The sequence below is a fragment of the Bubalus bubalis genome, chromosome 3 (assembly GCF_019923935.1).
Source record: "Bubalus bubalis isolate 160015118507 breed Murrah chromosome 3, NDDB_SH_1, whole genome shotgun sequence".
Classification (NCBI taxonomy): Eukaryota; Metazoa; Chordata; class Mammalia; order Artiodactyla; family Bovidae; genus Bubalus; species Bubalus bubalis.
In genome coordinates, this window is record NC_059159.1 from 82956427 (window position 1) to 82972830 (window position 16404).

The 16404-nt window shown below is 37.8% G+C and overlaps 1 protein-coding gene across 23 annotated transcripts in view; it reads left to right on the top strand.

Moving 5' to 3' along the window:
• The window catches only part of ELAVL2 (ELAV like RNA binding protein 2), a 142259-nt gene that overhangs the window by 58644 nt on the left and 67211 nt on the right, over positions 1–16404 (top strand). For 12 of the 23 annotated variants that reach the window (XM_044939764.1, XM_006077347.3, XM_044939772.2 and 9 more), the window contains exons 2-3: positions 3485–3575; positions 6375–6618. In XM_044939764.1, the coding sequence (XP_044795699.1) occupies positions 3504–3575; positions 6375–6618 (316 nt within the window). In that variant the 5' untranslated portion in view covers positions 3485–3503. The remainder of the gene's footprint in view (positions 1–3484; positions 3576–6374; positions 6619–16404) is intronic. The other 11 variants (XM_044939769.1, XM_006077351.3, XM_006077352.3 and 8 more) reach the window with 3 other exon arrangements.

Genomic DNA, 16404 nt, shown 5'->3' on the forward strand with positions numbered 1-16404 from the left:
GATGCCACAGCTCAATGACGCTGTTGGCCAGAGGCTTGGAGCACATTTGTACCATGTTTTTGGATTTGTCTTGGTTTCTGGCTTTTTTGTAGTGGTCAGGTAGCCATAGCAGGCTCTTGAAAGGACAGTATACAACTGATCGCTCAAAAGATAGTTTCCTTTGTTGTGCCATTTAACAAGAATTTAGATTTTAATGGGTGAGGATGGCTAATGCAATACGCCAAAAAAATGAAAATATGCTTTCATAATTATCTGTGGTTCGAAAAACCTGAAGTGAGATAGAAAAACAAGCTACCAAGTTTGCATATTATTTACAGAGGTGATTGCTCTTTCATGCTCGAGTTTTTGTTTTTGTTTCCTAAAGGAACTGCTCTTGACCTTAAGTATATATTTGATTGCTTAGTATGTACAAATCCCGGAGCTGGATATGGAATAGGTGTGACTTGGGGGCCTTCCTGGCAGATAGAACTGTACAGGCAAAGCCAGAAGAAGGTATGGTCTTCAGTGTACCGTGACTGCATGGAGGACAAGGAGCAGTTCATATTTTTAGATGCTTGACTGAGGAGCCTGGTGAAAGCAGTTGTCAAGGATCTCAGATGTCTGTAGACTCTTCATATTAGCTGTTTGCACTTTATTTGCTAGGCAGTGGAGAACTATTGAGAGTTTAGAAAAGTCTGTTGGAAATAGTGTGACGTGTGAATGAGGATGATGAGGGAAGTTTTGGGAGGCTGTAATTTGGTGGTCCAGATAAGAGATGAGGGCCCAGATCAGGATGGTCTACGTCTCAGTGGACTGGCTGGTGCAGATAGATAGTCCTCATGAGAATTGTGCAGTAGCCTTTTCTGTGACTTTAAACCACACAGATCTGATCCCTGAATCAAGTGGGTTCTAGGTCTTGGAAACTTTTTCCCCCTTAGCAGACGGTGTACTTAATGAGAATTCTCAGACTGTCTTGATTAGCTGTCTGTCTTGTATGGTGGCTGTCTGAAGGAGGTTTGAAAATAGGAAAGAAGCTAATTAGTTTTCAGAATTTTTTTATTAGGAAGTTTGGAAAATAGGGACTTTGCTTTTTTTCTTCATATGACCAGGAAGCTGTTAGTCCTAGCTGTGAGCAAACAGTAGCATTGGTTTCCCCAAATCCATTATTGTAAGAAACTTAAGATATTAAAGTATACAGAGGGCCATTTAAGTAAAAACCAGGGTGGGGGGCAGGAATTCCATTTAAAAAGTCTTTTTGGAAATTTGAAAGTAAACTATGAATGAAAACATAAAGGCCACTTCTTCCCCTGCCCTCCACCCCACCCTTTAAAATCCATGTTCCCACCAAGCTGACACCTCGAGGATCTTTATCTCTCAGAACCAGGGAAAGTTTAGAATAGTCTAGGTCGATCTGTGCTCAGTGTCTTTTCATAAATGATTTCATGAAGAATGACAGGAGAAAAAGTAGTCTTAGTTGGCACAATTGATGTCTAAATTAAGAGGGGAACATACATTGAAACACTTTCTTTAAGCTTTAAAATTAATGGTTCTATGTTGCTGGAATATGGCCTTTTATTTTGCTTCCAAAGAGTTTCAGAGCCAGTAGAATCTATAAATAGTGCACAGCCTGGTTGTCTGTGGTAGACTGAGTAGAGCAGAATTGCCTGTCCTTAAGTGAAGGGGAAGTAGCTTTACATTTTTAGTAACTGAATTGTTGGCCAGCATAAAGGTAAGGGCCATGTGAGCGACTTATTTATAACTTCCCATAAAGGTATGTGTCTGCCTCAAGCAGAGAAACTGTCTGGGGTGCTTGAAATGAAAAAGTGCAGTAGAATCATTTTCCATACACAGCCTTCCTAGCTAGTTGGTGCAATAAAGTGATTGTTCGCCTCCCTGGGGCTTTCAGAAAGAGGGGTGTCAATAGATTAGCTCATTAGTGTCCACTTCCTGTGGAATGGAAGGGATGAGGCCATTAAATTTGAATCTGTGGTTTTCTGTAGTGATGAATGTTTAGATATTAACTCCTCAGGGTGTGGAGGACATGCATTTAAGCTTGATTTAACCTGTTGGGCGTGGTCCTCCTAAATGGTCTACCTGTGTAGTCTAACCACAATTAGACTCTTATCAAAATATCGATACTTCATGGCTATGAAAGCATCTTATTTTTTCACAGGTTCAGTTCAACTATAACTAGTGCTTTTTCTTTTTGTAAGATAAAGAACATACAATAAGACCGAATTCCCTGGTAACAGTGGGAGAAGGGAAGAAGAGTAAAACATTTTTATGGCATCCCGTAAAGAGTATGGTAAACCCTTTACGTAGATGCCAGAAAATGGAATCCATTGTCACATGTTATAAATTTCATCACATATGCATCAGGGGTAAATCATGTGCAGGCCAGGTTTAACTCTACGGATGAAATTTTTATAATCATAAATATGCAAGTAAAAGACTTTTTCAGCCCTCCTTTGTTGCTTATTTATTTTCATAGACCGAGTTTTTCTGAATATTACGTTGACCATTAAAGTAGCTGCATATGTGGCTAAAATGTAAATTTTGGTTTCTTTGCCAATTTTGTGACTCTGTTTAGTATTGGAGCAAGTTGTATTAAGTGGTAAATGGCCCATTAACCATATTGGGGGTCCTCATAGCAGCACTCATTTCAAATTGTGCTGCTTTACAATTTACATATTAAAAAATGTGCACTTGATTTCGTTCAGAGACAAAGGTGACATCCTATATAAACATTACTCCAAACAGTCCTGTTTATTGGTCCAATTATTTCAATTGAAAGATGCTGGTTTACTGCATCTTAGTGTATGTGAAGGGAACTTCCCTGGTGGCTCAGATGGTAAAGCGTGAACAATTCTCAGCAAAACTGTTAGAGATCCCTTGATTGTAGTGGCAGAATAACCTCACAGGGAGGGTTTCAATTCACTTTTAATTTTAAGCTCCAGGATTAAGGATCATTTATAGTATAAGGTAACAGTGTGGGCAAATAGAGCTTTTCTCAATGCCCTTCTGATATTTGGGGGAAAGAATGTTTTTATGCAAGGCATTCACTAATGAATTACATGACTGCCTTTTCTCACTGTAAATATAATTTCATTCAGATTTCCTCCCTTCTCCCATATCCTTAAGAGATAGGATAGCATGCAGTGTTTTGCTTCATTTTATTATGAAAAAAAAAAAAAAAAAAAAAAAATTTTTTTTTTTTTTTTTTTTAAGATGTGGTTTAAGGTAGTTCTTTAGGATAGATGCCAAGGTAACTAGTTAATACTGTTTTAAAATCAGGCTCTTAATTAAAAATGCTTAATTTGTGCAAGAAAACTACATGTTAAAATGAATTTGGAAAGATTAGATTGGAATTGCCTCAAATTCAATTAAGCCACACTGCATGGACGTGCTGGGAATATCAATACAATCACTGTAAATTTTGTACAAACTGATTTGTTGCATTATCTTGCTCATCTAACATACGGTACTTTTTGTGTCCATATTGCAGACGGCAACTCCAAACTAACATGGCAGTCAGACTGTGTGATGTGGCTTCTCTGCTTAGAAGTGGTTCGTGGGCAGCAGAGCCTTGGACCGGGGTCTGTGGGATTTTTCTTAAATTCTGTAGGCTACTTTTTTTTAGCATGTTGCAGGAGTGCTGAGGCCATACCAAACACTTGAACTTTTCATTTGGCATACGAATTATTCTTACATTTAACCTATTGTGGTATGGCCATCATTAGGATGTAAAGCACATTGCAATTTTAGTGGTATATGTAGTATCAGAACCTGCTTTTGTATGTAACTTGTATTATCTTAATTAGGATTTAGTGCAGCCTCAAAAGAGTGACAAGCTTTTTTAAAAACAAAAAACAAAAGTTTTGGTATGGTCTGAATACTAAGTTACCATAATTTTTTCATTCTGTTTACTATGTATTTTTTTGGTTACTAAATTTTGAAGTTATTTACAATTCCTGATGCTTAAAAAAATGTCAAAATTGTAAATCTGGCTGAAAATTATTTGCCCAGTAACTGTTGAAAGAGTTTGCATTCTGTGAACAGTTGTGTTGAGCCTATCAATGGAATATGCATTATTTGTAAAATATAGCACATTAGTATCATTTTATTCTGAGCAGATGGTCCTATAGCTGAGAGATGCTGTAATTTTCAGCACACACAGCCTACTGCAGCTGTTCACTTGAATGTTGGCTTAGGAGCTCATTCTTGCCACCTGAACATGGAAATAAATGTGCAATTAAGTGAGGAGTGTTTGTTGTCCTTGCTAAATCCTGCTAATTTCAGTCAATGAACATTTTATATTTCAAATGCCATCCCGGTGAGCTTTAGTCCGAATCTTGTATTTGGGTCTCATGTAGTCTCCACATATACCCTAAGTTTTTGATTAGTGATTTGTTTTAATTGGCCTTGGCCACTCTCATCTTGCAGATCATTGTTTTCCTGACTGCTGGACAAAGGTTAATCTCACATACATTTTCCTGTGGAAAGAGTGACCCTGGGCTAATATTCTATAAACTGGAACGGTTATGCTTTATTAGCAAATCTGAAACCTCCTTTCACAGTTTCAGATAAATTGGTTAATTATAATAAAATGCATATCTTGAATTGCTTCCGGTTTTTTTTTTCCCCAATACAGATTTCCAAAGGTTTCTTTATTTCTCTTCACCTCCCTAAAGTATTCTCTGAAAATACATACTTGAGATAGGTAGTTTGTAGCTTGCAGAGTAAAGAACCCATTTCTTTTGAAAAGGAAATGAAGTTTTGGAAGGGGTTATAGTTGGTTTGACATTTCATAGATAGGCTGGATTTTTGTCTCCTGTTTTTTACCCTGACAGCACGGCTCTTGTCCAGTCTGACCAGTCTCAATCTGTTCAGTTGACCAGTCGCAATCTACCCTGTGCTGCCTTCTTTTATAAACATCTCTTGGCAGTAGAGTTCTTCCTGTTTGCTTATCCATGGTTATGCCCTTTTATTTTTCTTAGGCAATATGCTTTTTAAAAGACATTTTTCCCCCTCTTTTCTTGTAACAGCCTTTGCCTCTACTTTGCTTTTTAAAAAATTTTTTTAAATTTTACCTCAAATTCTTTGCCTTTTATGTGTTAATCCTTCCCTAAAACTAGCACCCTATCAATTCAGGATGGTCGGTTTTGTAGTTCTTTGTGGAACTGAAAGATGGATGGAATATGAAGGGCAATCCTTTCAGTGATGCTTGGATTTTTGGATTCCCCCACAATATTGGGTTCTAAAGTAGATTGTTTTTGGAAAATGGTTTTAGAGAATTTGGGGCTGTGGTTTGTAACTCTTGCTCAAAGAGCACAGAATTGCTTTTTAGGAAACTAGATCTAAATTTGCTTAGTAAGAGATTTTTAAAGTAGCCTGAACAATTTGAGGCCATTTTCCCCAACTGCTGTTTATTCTGTATTTGGAGTTTATAGAAGATACCTTATCACTTGTGTTTTCAACAGGCTTAGGTGCTCAAATGAAAATTCCTTGGGCTGGTCTGTTTGCAAAAGTTGACACATTTGCATTGTTGTTCTGGTGAACTAGATAGGTTTTTTTGTTTTTGTTTTTCCTTTAAAGTCCGAGTCAAGGCAAAATATCACTTGGCATTGTTTGGGGGATTTTATTTTGATGCTGTGGATCAGCTGCCTTGTTGGTGATCTTTAGCTGCCAAGGTTGACAAGAATGGCCTGTTAGATTGACAAGGTACACTAAGTACTCAGCTTATTCCCCAGGTTATCCTGCAAACCCTAACATAAGACATTTGCTATTTTCTTATTTCTTACCAATGATAGAGGTATGAGATACTGTCAATTAAAAACATTTTCAATATGTAACCAAAACAGTACATGTTGACAAATTTATAATTTTTCAAAGTACTCTTGCTCCTTGATTTTAATTAATGGATGTCTGTCAGTTTCGGAATAAACTCCTAGGCTAACTAAATATCTCTGCAAAGTTAGGGTTCTTTTTTTTTTTTTAACTTTGTTTCTGGTAGCATGTTAAACACTTTTATTTTCTGGTATTTTTAGTCAGGATTTAATTCTATGCCCTTTGCTACTAAATTTCCTCAACTCTGTGGACACAGCAGGTGAGTAAGGATTGTGAATAGACCTAGAATGGGGTTCTAGAGAATGTTAAAGATGTAAATTGTGCTTTCGTGCATGTGTGGAATATGTATGTCAAAAATACAGCTGTGATCTTAAATCGAATAGCTTAATGTGAAGTAAAAGTTAGCATAGGTGTTGTACTTTTTGAAGCTTTGTTGTCATTTCAGCAGGACGACTTGTGTTTAGTGACAAGTGTTTAAATTTTTGGATGGAATCTCAAATAGTTTGTGAAATATGAATTCTGACATTTCTTGTTTTCTCTGTTTTTAGCAGGTAATTGCTGCCATGGAAACACAACTGTCTAATGGGCCAACTTGCAATAACACAGCCAACGGTCCAACCACCATAAACAACAACTGCTCATCACCAGTTGACTCCGGGAACACAGAGGACAGCAAGACCAACTTAATAGTCAACTACCTTCCTCAGAACATGACACAGGAGGAACTAAAGAGTCTTTTTGGGAGCATCGGTGAGATAGAGTCCTGTAAGCTTGTAAGAGACAAAATAACAGGTATGCAGTTTTAGATAAGGTTCCTCACATGTAAATGATTATGTTTCAAGGTGTGAGAAAATTAAGTTTACTGCCTGTAAATCATTCAGTGCTAGAATTTTACACATCTAGATTTTCTCTCTCTGTTCTCTGGCTACATCAGCACTATGAAACTTTAACTTTTAGATAGTTTTAAATTTTTATTTCAAAGCATAAAATATTTTTTTATGAGCAGTATATATTTAACTAGACTTTTATATAATCTGAACTATACAATAACATTTTTGAAAATGTTTCAAAGTTGTACGTGTATCTGGAGCAGCAAGCATCATGTTAACCTTTAGTTTTGAGCTTGCATGGTTTAACATTTCAACAATGAAATAAGGGGAGAATTGTGTTTAGCAGAGGAAAATGACCTTAAAATGTCCTTTTTCCTTAAGTCTCTGTAGTTCTGCTTATATATGACCAAGTAAATGGTAATACTGACATTGTCAGTGTATAAATATTTGTACAGATACAATTTGAGTATGGCAAGATCTTAGCTTCTGTCTGTTAACAAGGAAAGGGAAAAGTGGTATCTGAGTGCTCCTCTTAAAAGATAAGAATGAAAAGATGAGTAATTTGGATTTTAATAACAGCACATTTTGAATATTAGGTAGTAGAAAGTCTCTTTAGTATTTTGGAGGATTTGACTAAACTTTTAGAATAAAGCAAAATCTAAGTAAGTGTTTTTGGCCATAGATGGGTTGATAGAGGAGTTGTTTGCAGACACTGAAAATGGATGAAGTGTAGACAGACTCTGTAGCTTTTTCATGTTAAACATGAATGATGGTGCATATCAGATGGTTTATCACCAGAATATTAAACTAAATATTTGAAATAAGTAAGCAGTTTGAGAAGTTGGACCAAGAATTTGAACTTTGACTGATCATGTGACCTTGGACATGTCAGCTGTTGGCTTCAGCTTCAGGTTTCCTTGGTAAAATGAACTAGAAGGCAGAGGAGGGGGTCCCTAGCTAATTTTTGGAGTCAACTGTGACTTTTTATAGGATGATACCTTTAGCTGTTCTTTTATCAAGAGAGAAGGGCTTATTGTCTCCAAAGTGACTTAGAGCTGTTAACCTGGGCTTGGCCTCGTGGTCGTATTTACTTGAGATGCAGATTGAGGTTCACAAAAAGAATTTATTTATTAAAATCAAGTAAAAACCAAGTAAGACTTGTTTATCATAAATCCATAATTATATTTTAACTAATTATGTTACTTAGATGTTCACCATGATAAGGTTTGTTTTTTGTTTTTGAATATTGATAATCAAATGAATAATATTTTTCCATTCCCCCCCAAATCAGTGTAGCAGTATACATAAAATTTGTTAAAAAAAAAAAAAAAAGTTATTGAAAAGTTGGGAAAGATAGAGAACAAAGACTTTTTATTAACATGTGTCTGTCCTGATACTGAATTTTATGTTTTTAGCAAAACCGCATTTTTTTATGTGTGCATTTTATAGCCTCTTTGACATAAATGTGATAAATGGTATTAAGGTTTTGATATAAATGATGAGATTTCTGGTTTGATTGCTTAGTTATCTTATTTAAAAAATGATGCTTGAATTAGTTGTAAAGGTCACGTGTTTTGTTATGATAGATGAAAGCAGTAAACAAATCATACATCCAGTTGTTGAGTCATGCATTGAATTAGGCATTTTCCCACAGGAAACACCTCACAGATTTTCATCTCTTAACCTCTGGTCAGTCTTGAATTATCTTACTCTCTGTTAACCTTTTGCTAGAGCTGTTACGTGGCAAAGTTGGATAAATGTGATTTCTTTGTCTTCATGCCCTTAGCTTCTCTGGCTCTGTTTGGAGGGTGGTGGTAATAGAACCACAGTGTCGGGTAATATGAAGTAGTACATGGTTAGGTACTTAGGTGCTGCCAAAGCATGTTAATACTCGGTGTTCATTTCTTTCACTCCCGCACCCCTTGACCTTTTCATGGAGAGCTGGATAATGAAGGTTTCCATCCTAGTAAAATTCTGTTTAAAATCTCTCATAAGCAAACCGAGTACAAGAAAATGAATAGTAAGCACCAAACATCGAAAGCTGTTTTTGCTAAGCTTAGTTCCATGATATTTAGTCATAAATACTCCTCAAAACAAGTGTTCCACTAACAGACAAGTTTGAGAAAAACTGCACTCCATAGTTGACTACTTAAGAACCATAGTGCAGATCATTAACATATTAAAAATTATGTTAAAATCCTGCAGTAAATAAACCAGTTTGATTTACCGTTCCACCCATCTTATTTAATCATAGAACTCTGGGGAGGGGGTGCTATCTCCACGACCCTAGAATTCCATTGAATGTGTTACTTTGGAAGTCATTTGCTAACTAGTTATCAGACAATCTGTATTTCTGCCATAAAACCTGTTCACAGCAATAAAATATGAACATGTTTCATGAAGTGAACATCCATGATAATGAAAAAGTTGAGTAGACACATTAGAATACTGAGGACCTCTTCTGTTAACCCTGTTTTGACTTGGACCACTAATATCTTATTCTTGGTATGGCTTAAATCAGCGTTCAGAAGGTTCTGACTCCTTTAGCTTCAAACATAGTTACTTTAGATTTTTTTGTAGTTGTGTTACTCTGAGTTTCTTAGTAAATACTTGTATTGAACAAAATAGTACATAGATTTCTGAAACTGGGTTTAGAATTGTTACACTTGGCAAAGTGGGCATATCTTCTGAAGAAGCTACTATTAACATATTTCTGAAAAGGTTTTGAAAGAATCTGTGGGGATTTGAACCCCACTCTGGTATTTAGCATTAGTCATCCTGAGCAGTTTTTCAGTATATGCTTTTACAGTCGGGGCAGAGTTTTTTCAGTCACTCTAATTATCCAACTTACTCTATTTCCTGGGGTAGCTAGTGGGCCAGCTCCTGCTATCTGATTTTGTAGGAGCATTTAATTGATCGGGTTGTAAGAAAACTGGGATCACTCTGTGCGAAGAAAATTTAAATCCCCCTCCCCCCACTTTTCACTTGTGTTAAGTCTTTATTTAAATAATGCTAAAATTAGGAAACTCTATCTTAAGTACAAAATACCTAGTTAGGAAAGTGTGTGCCTCTTTCCTAAGTCCTAAAAGTATATAATTTTTAGGTTGTGTCAGTGTTAGCAGATTAATCCACTATTTTGAAAATATGAGGATTAGGGAACTACATTAAAAAACATCTTCGGTTTCAAATACAGTCATCTTCTCACTGGTCGAGATGCTGTTTATCATGTCGTTTGTCAGGCCCTTGCTTTGGGCTCATGCCAGCTCTGTGCTCTACCCTGTTTCCCATCTATAGGCATTAAATATGAGACACTTCTGTTGTTTGTACAGCATGGCTGACGTCGCTTGGTCCCTCTGAGTTCTCAAATGCACTTCAGAGTCCTTGACACCTGCTGATGCTGCATTCTAGAGGAGTGAAATGGATTTTATGATGCAAGGAATGAATAATAGAGCGTTGGAATTGGAAAAACCCTCGAGGTGACCTTAGCCAACTCCTGCACTGACCAGAGATGAGAGGCCTAGGTTTGCTGACATGTTGAGTTCAAGATTACACGTCCATTAAGTGGCAGAGCAGTGACCCTAATTCTGGTTTTCTCATTCTTTCTGAGCATGTCTCCTCTTGCCTTGTTGTTGGAGGGCCAGAACTCTTCAAAACCTAAGCATAGGGCCAGCAGTTGAATTTCTAGTGAAACACATAACTTTTCTAGGATCACACAGGGGAATCATCTGGTGAGTGGTGAGTCTTCCACAAGAGGATAATGGAAGACTTTTGAGGGTCAAGGACTGAGGGATATGTAAAACTAACAACATGATCATCCATGCTTCTCTAGAAACTATAATCCCTGATTGTCAGTTTAGGTAGTCTAGCCCAGTGACTGCATGACCCAAGTCTGGCTGCACATCTTTACCTGAGGGAATTTTTAAAAATAAAGACTTTGGAGGCCTTGAAAATCTGTTGTCAAGAAGGCTCTCTCAGTGATTTGATGGGGCAGTCAATTCAGTATTTAAAGTCTGGTCAGTAGAATACCTGCTTTGGAGTCACTTGGGATGACTGTCAGAAATGCAAGTTCCAGGGCCCTGCCCAGACCTACCTAGGGAATTTGTCTATTCAGGGAGGGCCTGAAATGTGGGAATTACCTGGGAGTTACGGACGTCTTTTTCCTGAACATTTTGCAGGAGATGATAGAGCCAGGGATAGCCAGGTTTATCTTATTTCTGGCTGGAAGTGGGTGGGACAGGTGGGTATAATTGCAATGCCCAACTGTATGGCAGACAAGTTTCAGATGCTGTTCTCTCTCCAACTTTTGATCTCTTGGGTTTCAGGACTAGAAACATTGAGTGTAGAAGTCACTGGGGCTGTGTCTTTACTGAATACCCGACCTGTCCCTAGAAGAGTGTATGTGTGTGTGTGTGGGCAGGTATGTATGTGTGCACGTGTGTGTCTGTAAGTGTGTAATCAGTTTTTAAAACTCTAGGGTAGTTTGTTCTGTGGCTGTTAACTTTGCCTTCCAAAAGAGGAGGTAAGAGAATTACAGTTGAAGACCTCAGGAAATGAGTGCTGCCCTTTCACATCTTAATGTGATAGCTTCACTCTTAACCTAGGAATTGTTGAGGTAGGTCCTGTGCTGACCCCATAAGCTGCCAATTAGAAGCTTTCAGACAAAAGCAAAAAACAAAAGGCCAAAACAGACATAAAGAAATATAAATTACACGGGCTTTGCAGATGTAGATTATCTCTGGACAGGCAGTGCCTTGGATAGGAACACAGACCTCTTTTTTTTTCCTCCCTTCCTGAGATCCCATGTGGTGAAGTCGCATACAAAACATGAGGGATCTTAGCTAGGTTTAACTTATGTCTTTGTTGCTTCCTGAGAACTTGAAAGTTAGTTTTTAATGCTGGTTTATTTTATGAGGATTATATGATTTTCAAACTTTATTTTGACAGCATGGTATTTTCCCCTCTTTTTAAAAGCAATCTTAGCTCCTCAGGATTGAAAGAGATAAGTGGTATTTTATTAGTCTAATGCATACCTTCAAATTTAATAGCTTTTTTTTTTAACTGTGATGAAGTCAGTCACAGTGAGCCCAAGGCAGTGATGAACATTAATTTGAGAAATGTGGTTTTGTGCATCAGTTGCAGTCTTTAAGTCAGCTGATAGTTGTTAGGTATTCATAGTATCTAGAGGTTAAGAATCCTGATTCTTGCAGACAAGTGGTTGAAAAGAGCAGGATGGTTGAGTGAGTTGGTGGGTGATGATAGTTTAATAAATACCTCATTTTTGCTGACTCTGGGTGTATTTAGTTAGAAATTTGGCACAAAGGCTGGGCTTATGCCCAGGTGTTCACAAAACAAGAAAGCTTGGCAGCACAGGGTAAACGCATTGCTGCTGAGTATATTAACTGTGGAATATAATACATTTGAATATGTCCATCTTTAGATTTTAGTGGCTAAATTTGTATAAACTGAAATTCATATAAAATAAGATGAAATTTATTTTTTCATGGTATCGAAGAAACTATCAATGTGCTATTGAAGAAACTATTTATTAGTATATCTTAAAATTACTTTTCTGTGTACCCTTGTTTCTTCCAAAGGTCATGACTAATCAAGTCATTTCAAAAATCTGATATTGCTAATTGAGCTTTTTATAAAGTTTCAGGGGAAAACTATAAAATTTATTCTTTTAGCTTTGTTTTTTCCACTCAGACTTTTAACTTGGTGTTTTGTAGAATAATTTTCAAAGTGTCAGTATTGATTATAGGATTTAAGAAACTAAATACATTGGTTTTTAAATTTTAATTTTTTATTCATTGTCAGGGAGAAAAAACTTTTCCTGTACCCTCTTAATTTGCAAGCCCCCAATTACTGAACCTAACAAAAGACAGGTTACACAGTGTTATATGTCCACTGTATCTCAATAAAATCAGGGAGAAAAGGGCTTACCAGAAGTGGCAATACGGTTTTTACTAATATTTCACATGCATTGGAAGTTCACAGAAAAGAAATGAAACAAAGAAGTGACTAGTCTCTGGGGCTTGTATGCCATTTTAATTAAACAGAGGGGATTTGGGTTCTGAGAGTGGATAAACTGCAGGTAATGACCAAGAAAATATATAGGGGGAAACTAATGGAAGATGAGAACGATTTTAGCAGGGTTTATTTATGCAGCTTCATCTTGGTGCTGGTTCTCCATCTCCATTGGTAAGAGTGGCTCTCCTTTTCCTGGTAGAGGAGAGGGGAACACTTTCACAAGGGAAGTTTATAACCTGTTTTTAAGGCAGAAAAAGCTAGGGGAGAGAAGAGTATCTGTTGATTCTTAATTGCCTTTAACTCAAAATAATCCTTGTGCCTATGAGTTTGGGGTGAAGGGACAGGGCATATTCTGACTCTCTTCACTATGAAATAAGTTTAATTCTCAGTTAGCAAACTGAAACAGAAGTTTCTTCTGATGTTGTTGTTCAGTCGCTACATTGTGTTGACTCTTTGCCATCCTATGGACTGCAGGAGGCTAGGCTTCCCTGGCCTTCACTATCTCCTGGAGTTTGTTCAAACTCATGTGCACTGAGTCAGTGATGCCGTCCAGCCATCTCATCCTCTGTCACCCCCTTCTCCTTCTGCCTTCAGTCTTTCCCAGCAGCAGGGTCTTTTCCAATTTTGGAATGTGGGGACAGGACATATTCTAACTCTCTTCATTATGAAATAAGACTAACTCTCAGCAAAATGAAACAGAAAAGTTTCTTCTTCTGACAGTCTGTGGTAATGAAACCTTTAAATGACTAGTTTCTGAAAGGAAAAACATCTATTGTGAGGATATGGACAAGTTTGGAAGAGAACCATTCTCAATTAATTTGTAAATTATCTGTATTTTTGTTTCTCTCTTCTTGATGGTGATCTTTGTATTGCTTTGTTTTATTCCATGAGGGGAAAAAAAAAAAAGTGTATTGTAACTCCCAAGAACAGGTTACCTAGTTTCTCAGCAGCTTTTGAGGAGCTTCCCTGGTGGCTCAGATGGTAAAGTCTGCCTGCAGGGTCAGAGACCTGGGTTCGATCTTTAGGTCAGGAAGATTATCTGGAGGAGGAAATGGCATCCCACTCCAGTATTCTTTCCTGGAGAATCCCACGGAAGAGGAGCCTGGTGGGCTAACAGCCCATGGGCTCTCGTCGAGTCAGACGCAGTCGGGTGACGGACACTTTCGCTTCCTTTCACTTCACTGTGAACATGAGATGGAACCTGTTGGTTAAATAAAGTTGAGTTTTGACTTTATACTTTTTTAGTCCTTGTTGCCCCTGAGACTTACCTGTTTTGCCAGTAGATTAGGAACACAGTGTTTTAGTGCCCTTGACTTTTTCCCTTAATTAGTTTGATACAAAACACAACCTTTGTTAATGTATTCAGATTTAAGTATACAGTTGAAATTCTTCTGTGAGCATTTCTCCTGTTAAATTATAGCAAGATGTGAACGCCCTTGTTGTTCTTCAGACTTTTCCATGATGTTTCTTCTAGTTTTTGGCTACTTGTACTTTGGAAAAAGTACACATACATACATCTGTACCTGAAGTGATGTAAAATAGACCATTTTCAGTTGCATTACTTAGTAGCTGTCATCATAACGATGGAAAATGTAGAGGAGTAAAAAGATGTGAACTAAATGGGAGAATATACAGAACACATTCTGACCCAGGAATCCCTCCTCTGTTTTAATCCATAGAATGTTAAAATCCTGGTTTTCTGGTATGCAGTTGATTTATCAATCTGTTTTTCTTTCGATGGTTTTTTTTCTGTTATACTACCTTATCTATTGCACTACCTTATCTATTGCACCTGCCCTTGCTTTTTTAACTTTCTAAATTACGAGTACAGCAAAGTGTTTTTATTTTGCACCTGTTCAAGCATTTTAAGTATTTCTTGAACAGAATAGTTGATCATTGAAACTAAAGCTGTGCTTCAGAATACACCTCCTCCTTCTGCGCTTGTTTTAAGTTACTTGACTTTCACTTGAGTCCACCGCTGCTACTAGATTTTGAGAGCCGAGGAAACCATGAATGTCTTTTTACAACTAAAAGCGCTAACTTTAAAAAATATTTTCTGACATTTTACTTGTGAGTGTCTTTTGATCTGTCGGGCCTGTGCAGTGGTTTGGTTAGCATGTTTTACTTTAAAAAAAAAAAAAAAACAAGTAATTTTTTGGCTGTGCTGCCTGGCTTGCAGGATCTTAGTTCCCTGACCAGGGGTTGAACCTGGGCTGTGGCAGTGAAAGCCTCCTAACCACTGGACTGCCAGGGAATTCCTTAGTGTGTTTTACTTATTAATGTATCTGGTTTTGCTTCTTAAAGTATCAGAATGTCAATATTTTGACATCATTGGCTATCCCTTGATTGCTGATGGTATCTTCATACATTTTTTGAGGGACTTTAAGCTGCATTGGCAGCTCCTCCCAAGTATTATGAAGAGATGGAGTCTCATTTAAAACTACCTTTTTTGTGTTTAACTACCCAGTAATCTCTTATATCACCTTAGGTAATTGAAGGGTCATAGCAGAGGCCACGGTCTAGGACCTGCTGTCCTCCCTGTTGGAGGACCTCTACCCATCCCAGAGGGTCTTAGGCATAGCCTCCCTTGCACAGTGCAGTCCTGTGACTCAGCCTGGACCAGCCCTGAGCCAGAGCACAGAGTAAGTCTGTTCAACCAGAAGAACCATTAGGGCTTTCCTATTTTTCAGATCAGCTGTGATCCACTCCTAGCATGCTCTGCCCATACTGACGAAGATCATTTGTTTGGAATCCAAACAGTTGAATATGGTGCCCTGAAGCCCAGAGCCCCTGGGGTAGGCTGAGTGTGAAGAGGGGACACAGCCATCTCAACCTCTTAGGGCTCAGGAGACTGCTTGGTCACTTCAAAAGAAGAGGGGAGAAGTTGGGGTTTTAGTTTAAACTGTGTTGTTAAGCGTTCCTTCCCATCTTTCCATGAAATGAGCTTTGAATGCAGTGGTAATAGGATTTACCAAATTCCTGTGTATACCAGGGTTGTTATTAGCTCAACTTGGGATCAGGTTGTTGGGATTAACAAAGAAATGAGACAAAATGCTTGCTATCTTCAACTCCCTTGCTAGGGAGATAGGCTAAGGAGCACAGGTTTTCGATATTTTAGCCTAGAAAGAACATGTTGCATTTACATTCAAATACAGGCCTAGCCATTTCCTTGTGTTGTAGTGTTGAATTATTTGACTCGGAACTTGTTTCTTCCAATAAAGTGCCTAGCACATAAGGGTGCCTAGCACTGTTTCTCTCTCTCCCCGGTCCCTTATTCATTCAGTTAGAAGACAATTGCAGATGTTTTTTTCCTCCAGGCAAACTGGGGGGGAAAAAAAAAATCAAATCTTAGATTTTTCTCATGATGTGGAAAAGTTTGCAAAACATTTTCTCTTCTTTGCTTTCTAGATGACTTTACCAACAGAATTGATTTTCTAGGGATGGGACAGAGTGGGACTAGGAAGTACAAGTCGGGACTTGGGAGCCCAGAAAGATGATTAATGACATTACACCAGCCTCTGTGAACTGGAGCACTGGAGTGTAGAGTTATTGCTCTGTGTGGTATTGTGTAACTGTTATTCAGAATGAATTAGCTTGACTTAAAATATGAAGGTACTCTCAGCCAAGCTTCCCCAGTGGACTGTTAACTGGCCTGGAAGGTCAGCAGGTTGTTAAATTGAGCCATGAGGTATCAGATGAAAACTAACTGAGGCTTGTT